General features: G+C 45.6%; 1 protein-coding gene across 1 annotated transcript in view; it reads left to right on the top strand.

Moving 5' to 3' along the window:
• The first annotated feature begins 3,315 nt into the window (after positions 1-3,315).
• Positions 3,316-8,125, top strand: part of LOC119491140 (alpha-2-macroglobulin-like) — a 45,726-nt gene continuing 40,916 nt past the window's right edge. The window contains exons 1-3 of the mRNA XM_037774841.1: positions 3,316-3,476; positions 3,639-3,819; positions 4,009-4,165. Of these exons, the coding sequence (XP_037630769.1) occupies positions 3,391-3,476; positions 3,639-3,819; positions 4,009-4,165 (424 nt within the window). The 5' untranslated portion in view covers positions 3,316-3,390. The remainder of the gene's footprint in view (positions 3,477-3,638; positions 3,820-4,008; positions 4,166-8,125) is intronic.

The following is an 8,125-nucleotide window of genomic DNA, read 5'->3' as shown; positions in this document are numbered from 1 at the left end:
TGAGGAGTCTCGTCAAGTCAAACTTCATTTATACAGCACGTCTAAAAACAACCACAGCTGACCAAAGTGCTGAACATAAAAATGAATACAAAGCGAGCAGCAGAAAGAACAGAGTAAAAACAATAAACATAATGTGCACATGACTTTGTTGCAGAGAACCCAATTATAAAACTGGGAAATGGATCTTGTTATATGGCTGACGGGGCAGCAGAATTATTATGGAGGCTTCTCCTCCACTCAGGTACAGCCTAAACAACTGCATGCTGAACTTATACTGTAGTTCCCCTCCAGACACGTTCGGCTGCTATGATTCATATTTTGTTTAACATGGCAGTATAAGATATATTTTTGTGTGAGAAGGTGTATGAATTATATATTTAAAAGTCTGATGGCCTGGGGGAAAAAACTGTTCCTCAGTCTGCTGGTGAGAGTCCTGGGGGTCCTGTATCCTCTACCAGAGGGCAGGAGGGAGAACAGGCTGTTGTGGGGGTGTGTGATGTCCTTAATGACCCTCAGGGACTTCCTGAGGCACCGCTGGGTGTACAGCTCCTGCAGGCCGGGCAGCTCGCACCCGGTGATGTGTTGGGCCGAGCGCACCACCCTTCCCAGCACATTATGGTCCATGTTGGTGCAGTTGCCGTACCAGGTGGTGAAGCAGCCTGTCAGGAGGCTCTCTATGGTGCCCCGGTAGAAGTCCCTGAGGATTTGTGGTTTAAGTCTAAAAGTCTTGTGTCGCCTCAGAGCGTACAGTCTCTGCTGGGCCTTACTGACTACAACGGTGGCATGGGTGGCCCATGTCAAGTCCTTATTGATGTTGACACCCAGGTATTTAAAGGTGTCCACCCTCTCCACTGCTGTGCCGTTGATGGTGACTGGGGGTGAGTGCAACCCCCCCTCCTGTAATCCACGATGACCTCCTTGGTCTTTGAGATGTTCAGGGAGAGGTGGTTGTTCTGACACCACTGTTTCCAATGTGGTCACCTCCGCCCTGTAAGCCGTCTCGTCGCCATGGTTTGATTTATCAAGTATTTAATAATCTTATCAACATGGGAGTGGGAAAATATGATGCTTTATGCAAATGTATGTATATATGTATTATTGGAAATCAATTAACCACATTAGCCACAGGTGCGCCACGTTAGCCATCCTAATGTAAACGCCGATGAATATTAGCGTATGCACGTGCACACACATACACGTGCGCGTGCATGAATGTACGGTACACTTAAGGGTCCCGGTTTGGGTGTTTGGAAACATGGTCACCCTAACCTGACTGGTCCCTGGTTTTCTGCTTGCCATTTCAAACAGGAAACAACATGGCGGCCTGTTCGTAAACGTTCTGTTATTCTGTCTAAACAATCCACCAAAATCTACTTCTGAAAAGAGCGAAATAAGCTATGCCACTGCTGAATCTTGTTTCAATTTAGAACCAAATTGCCTAGTCTGACAGCTTGGTCCAAGTTTTGGGAGCCGGACGCGTCACGCTGGACAGACTCATTTGCATAAAGGACTGTTCTCGCCTTTTCATTTTGAAAGAGCAACGGCCAATGAGGAAACTCCAACACTCGGTCGACCAATCGTGTACCTTCATCAATCAGTCAGTCAGTGACAGATTTTTGCGTTTGTAGGTCTGGCCCTCTGCAGTCCAGCCAAAAAGCATCCATGTCAGAGCCTCCTGCCAACCTCCTGATCAAACAAAAGTTCAGACTCTTTCACCACATGAGTGTTGCAATTATGGTCTCAAACTTGATCAAACAAACCTTATTTGATCTATGGCCTCAGGGTCTCTTGTAGCATAAAAACATATGCACTTTCTTGTGTTTAAACATGCAGTTAATTATTACAATAAAAGAAAGGGGGCACAGACTTGGATTCTTTTTTAGTACCAAAAAGCCCAAAACTAAACAAAACGCATGGGGTAATGCCAGGAATGCTGATGCCCCCGTTGTCCCTAAGGGGGAGTGCTGAAGAGACAAAGTGACACACTGACAGCTGTTGTTGCTATTGGGTTTGAGTTTGCGATGTTATGATTTGAGCATATTTTTTATGCTAAATGCAGTACCTATGAGGGTTTCTGGACAATAATTGTATCTGATTGGCAAAAGATATTTGATCGTTGTATTTGTCCTGAAAAACATGATAACATCACCCCATAACGGTTCAGTCGAAGAACCAGTCGTTCATGAGCACAAACCCACTGAGACGAAGAACCAGTCGTTCATGAGCACAAACCCACTGAGACGAAGAACCAGTCGTTCATGAGCACAAACCAACTGAGACGAAGAACCAGTCGTTCATGAACACAAACCCACTGAGACGAAAGACGAGTGCTGCTCAGTGACTCTCAATCAGCGAGAACCAAACCAAAGAACCAAAAGAGTCGTTCATGAGTTGGTTCGCTAGTGGCGGGTGAACAGCACAAACCGGTTTACTTAAATTAACTGGTCTTCTCGTCACTACAAGGAGGGACCCCAAAGAAAATGTTGCCTATAGGGCCCCCTGTTGTCTAGAGCCCGGACAGCACAACATTAAAAGTGGTTGCACACAGTGCCTACATTTCATAATAAGTCAATTTATATAGTTTATTTTATATTATTTTATAATATTATAATTATTATATATTTACTTCATATTTTATATAGTCAATATTAATAATATAAATAACAAATATTTCATAATTTACAATTTTATAGTTATGTTATAATAAGTAATAAGTCTTATGCAAATGAAAATAGTTTTATTGTTGCCCCGTTTTAAAGTGTTGTAACTCATTTTATCAGTTCTCAAATGTTTACCTACTGGAAAAAATCACCTACTGTGGCCCTAGTAATCAGGTAAAGAGATGTTTGCATGACAAAATCAAACATCCCACGCTGGGTAAAGGGCATTGTTGCAGAACACATCTTACTGTAAGAATGATACGTCCAATGGATTTACGCAAACAGTTGACTACAGCCGTAACATCCTGGCATTGTCTCCATGGAAGGAATGAGCAGAACAAAAGTTATGCTTAAAAGTTAAATAAAAATTGATTGCGTAATATCCTAAAAATGAGATATAACGTAGAACAATATGACCCTGATTCTGTAGAAAAATGGCATTTTCACATTTTCATTATTATTACCATTAAAATTGCAGTTAGCCTTACACACTACGTTAAACAACATGAAGTCTAGAAATGATTGACTTAAGGGATACCTGGAAATCAAATGAGAGGGGGAGGGGGGTTGCGTAATGAGTAAGTGAGTGGGTAGGCGTGTGTGTTTGTGTGCGTGTGTGTATGTGTGTGTGTGTGTGTGTGAGTGTGAAGCGGGGGTGGGTTTCTCTATCAGAGGCGATTTATGAGATGCTGACTCTGGATAGTTCCACTCAGGATCATCTCGATCAGTCATGGGTCGTCCTGGGCTTCAGATGTGGACATGGACCCTGTGTGTCTTCTTCAGCTGGATGTGTGTGGGGGAAGCAGTGACTGGACCGTAAGTTTACTTGTACTGTCCAAACAAATAATAATGGCGTGTGATTGAATGAATATAAATCTCGGGTAATGATTGTTTTTGCTGCATAATCTTCTGTGTTGGAGTTTCGTCCATGCCAGATCCAGTGAGATCTACTGTGTGTGTATGTTTCTGTGGCTGTAGGCAGTACATGGTAGCCATTCCTGCGGTTCTTGAAGCTGGAGCTGAGACCAAATTCTGTGCGAGTCTCCTGCATCCCAACGAGACTCTGGTCATGACCGTCACTCTGATGTCCCAAGAGGCGAATACAACCCTCCTCAAGCAGTCGTCCAGTGAAGACTTCCATGCCTGCCTTCAGTTTCAGGTCAGCTCTCCAGATTTGATTCATTTGCTCATTTACACAACATTCTTTGAGCATGTTTTAATACAAAACTCACACATAGAGTAAGACACACAGATTTGTAACACAAAGTACACGGTATAAAATAATAAAGTGTTTTTTTCAGTAAGGCAATGGCTCTCTTGGTGTCTATAAAATATCTTTCTGTCACAGGTTCCATTAGTGAAGAATGGAGCAGTGCATAATTTCGAGGTGGAGGTAAAAGGCGACACATTTTACTCAAAAGAAGTCAGGAAAGTCCAGATCAATGTCTATCAACCAATGACATTCGTCCAAACAGATAAACCAATCTACCTCCCTGGACAAACAGGTAACCACGAACTGATGATCTATGATGTTGTACACAATATGGTACCATAGTTCCCCTTTACAAATAATTACAGATGTGCATGCAGCACAGGTGTTACAACCCGGAGTTGGTGTAGGGGTAAAGGGAGTAACATAGAGCCGATGTTATCAGGCAATCACTTGTTTATTGATGAGTGATTGAAATTAAAGCAATATAAAACATACAATGGTTGAATTAATACTAAATGAAAACGAGGGTTTAGGGTGGCCGAAACGGAGAAAACAAAAGGCACACACCCTAGCCCTGCACAATCCTAACACACAGACAAATTAAACAACTTCGCTATGCACAATTAAATATAAACAAACACGAGTACCTCAAACTAGTTAACATTCAATATCACAATCTAAAGTCCACTGACTCCAGTAGGACTTATACACAATTTCTGGTTAACAATTTCCACACAACAATCGAGAGGCACGGGGAACAGATCAATAATAATCACTGCCCGCCTGGGTCTAGTCACAGCTGGCCTTTAATGCTTTCCACGCGCCCCAGCCGGCTGGTGATTGGCTAATCACATGTGACGTCGTCAGAGGCAGGACCACAAACGGCGGGAAACGAAGGGCATCCACCTGAGGGCGTTCTGGAGGCGTGGCCCCGAAGGGAATCCCCAAGACGTGACCTCGTCTTGGAGAGACGGGACAGCAGAGCGCACTAAAAGAAGAGAGCACAGGGAACAGCGCCGCACAGCAACATACAACACTACAAACAATAACGAACGGTCACTTCTGCGACCGTAACACCCCCCCACATAAATACAAACCTACTGGCTTTGTCACCATATCACATCTAACAATACTACTTACACTCTGGACAAGGCATCGGCCACAATATTTTCTGAACCCTTTTTATGTTTAATCACAAGGTTGCGTTCCTGTACCAGCAGGGCCCAGCGCATGAGCCGCTGGTTGTGGTTATACATCCGCGACAAGAACACGAGCGGATTGTGATCTGTGTAAATCACAAGGGGCAGAGTACAGGAACCGAGGTATACATCAAAGTGTTGCAACGACCACAACAACGCTAACGTCTCTTTCTCAATCGTGGAATAGTTGAACTGATGCTGGTTAAATTTTCTCGAAAAATAACTGACAGGGTGTTCTATCCCATCTGCATCCTCCTGCATTAACACAGCCCCTGCGCCCACGGCGCTTGCGTCTACCTCCAACTTAAAAGGTCGGGCAAAATCGGGGGCAGCGAGGACCGGCGCGTGACACAAAAGGGATTTTACACTTTCAAATGCACGCTGGCACTCCGGAGTCCATTTAAACTCTACCTTGGGACTCGTGAGACTAGTCAGTGGGTGGACCACGGCAGAAAAGTTCCTACAGAAGCTTCTGTAGTACCCTATCATGCCGAGGAAACGCCGCAATGCACGTCGGGTGCTTGGAACGGGGAATTCGGCTATCGCGCTAACTTTAGCCTCGATGGGCCGGACCTCACCCTGACCCACTTGACGACCCAAATACGTGACGGTGCCTTTCCCAAACTCACATTTGGCTAAGTTCAGCGTGAGAGAGGCCCGCGCAAGACGACTGAGCACTTCAGTTAAGCTGAGCAAGTGTTCAGACCAGGAAGAAGAGTAAACTATCAGGTCATCGAGATATGCGTTGCAGTTGGCCACACCAGCCAGAACAGTGTTTACTAACCGCTGGAAGGTGGCAGGCGCGTTGCACATACCAAACGCCATGACAGTGTACTGAAGAAAGTGGTCGGGTGTTACAAAAGCGGAGATTTCTGACGCGCGCTTAGTCAGCGGCACCTGCCAGTAACCTTTAAGTAAATCCAATTTTGTGACAAATTTAGCAGTGCCTAAATTATCCACGCAATCCTCCATCCGCGGCAACGGATATGAGTCGGGTACGGTGACGGCGTTTACTTTACGAAAATCAGTAATGAACCTGGGTGAACCATCTGATTTAGCCTCTAGCAAACAGGGGGAGCTCCACGAACTAGTGCTGGGCTTGGCCAGGCCATTTTCCAACAGATATTTTACCTCTTTTTTCATCAGCTCTCTTTTAATCTGGTTAACACGATAAGAGTGCTGCTTAATTGATCAGGCATCTTTTACATCTATATCATGTTCTAGTACCGTGGTACGAGTGGGAACATCACCAAAAAGACACGGATACTCAGCTACTAAATTAACAATGTCCTGCTGTTGTTCTGCGTTCAGATGATTAAGCAGATGTGGTAACACTTTCAGCATCTCTGAATTTGGTAACCGCGCACTGTGCTGTGAGGTGGGGCGTACAGCCAAGCCATCCTCGTCACCAGAACTTTTTTCGGCTACAATGAGCGCGGAGCAACCACTTACCGGAGAGGAGTCATGTTTTGGGGAGCGAGTTTTCGCGTCACGAGAGTGATACATTTTTAACATGTTCACATGGCAAACACGAGTTTTGCGCTTTCGGTCAGGAGTATTTATCACGTAGTCTGTGTCACTAAGTTTCTTTTGGATACTATACGGTCCGGAAAAACGCGCAGAGAGGGAAGAGCCAGGAATGGGTAACAGAGCCAACACTTGGTCACCCACTTCAAAGTGTCTGGCAACAGCGGATCGATCGAACTGTTTTTTCATCTCCACCTGGGAGCTGGCGAGTGCGTCTCTCGCTAAACTACGAGCGTGATGCAAACGGTCACGGAATCTACTTACGTAGTCAAGCACATTACCCTCCTCGGACAGCTCAGCCAAGAGGAATCTATCTTTCAGCACCTTTAAAGGGCCGCGAACGCCGTGCCCAAAAACAAGCTCCCCTGGGCTGAATCCTAAAGATTCCTGCACGGATTCACGGGCGGCAAACAACGCAAACGGAATACCCTCATCCCAGCTTTTGTCTGACTCCAAACAGTATTTACGCAGCATGGATTTCAAGGTCTGATGCCATCGCTCCAGCGCGCCCTGTGACTCTGGGTGGTAGGCACTGGAGATCACATGTTTTACCCCTAAGGACTGAAGAACCTGTCCGAAGAGCTTGGATTTAAAATTGGTGCCTTGATCAGTCTGTACTACTTTTGGTAGACCAAAGGTAGTGAAAAACTTGGTCAGCGCTTTAACTATGGAACTGGATGTTATTTGGCGCAGCGGCACTGCTTCAGGGAACCGAGTGGAGGCGCACATAATGGTAAGTAGATACTGATTACCTGACCTTGACTTCGATAGTGGCCCAACACAGTCTACTAGGACTCTCTCAAATGGTTCACCGATAGCAGGTATCGGGCGCAGCGGTGCCGGAGGGATGGTCTGGTTTGGCTTACCTGCTAATTGACAAACATGACAGGTGCGACAATGGTTAACGACCTCAGATTTTAACCCTGGCCAGAAGAAGTGTTTCAGAATGAGGTTGTACGTCTTGTTAACTCCCAAATGCCCAGCCCACGGGCTTTTGTGTGCCAGAGTTAAAACATGCTCACGATAATTAACAGGAACAACAATTTGGTGGATGACATTCCACTCCACTCCAGCAGTTATCGCGGGAGACCATTTACGCATGAGAATGTCATCTTCCACATAATACTGGGCATCAGGGTTACTGGATGCATTACTTACCGTGGCAGACAAACATTTCCTCAGACTTTTGTCGGCCCTTTGAGCAGCGATGAGCCGCTCCCGAGTTACAGGCAGCCGGAGCTCAGGAGATGCGGTGCTAATATTTACCTGGTCTTTTAACTCCTTAGGAGGAGAATGGGACGTCACAATATCGTCTAGTTCGGTCTTACCTGTAAGGACTTTCAACAGCACACTGTCGGTTAGATCAACATCATCACTTCTGTCACTTTCTGCAGCACGCTTCTGTTTTTGAGCGCGCGTAATTACGCACGACGGGAACAAAGCAGGCAGCTCCGACTCATCACTGTTAGCGGCGAGTTTTGGGCTGACAGAGAGTGTCGGTGCACTGTCTAACACCTCAAGCGTAG

This window comes from Sebastes umbrosus, chromosome 7 (assembly GCF_015220745.1).
Source record: "Sebastes umbrosus isolate fSebUmb1 chromosome 7, fSebUmb1.pri, whole genome shotgun sequence".
NCBI classification, from domain to species: Eukaryota; Metazoa; Chordata; class Actinopteri; order Perciformes; family Sebastidae; genus Sebastes; species Sebastes umbrosus.
The sequence above is the reverse complement of the archived record's forward strand: the minus strand, read 5'-3'. Positions and strand labels throughout refer to the sequence as shown.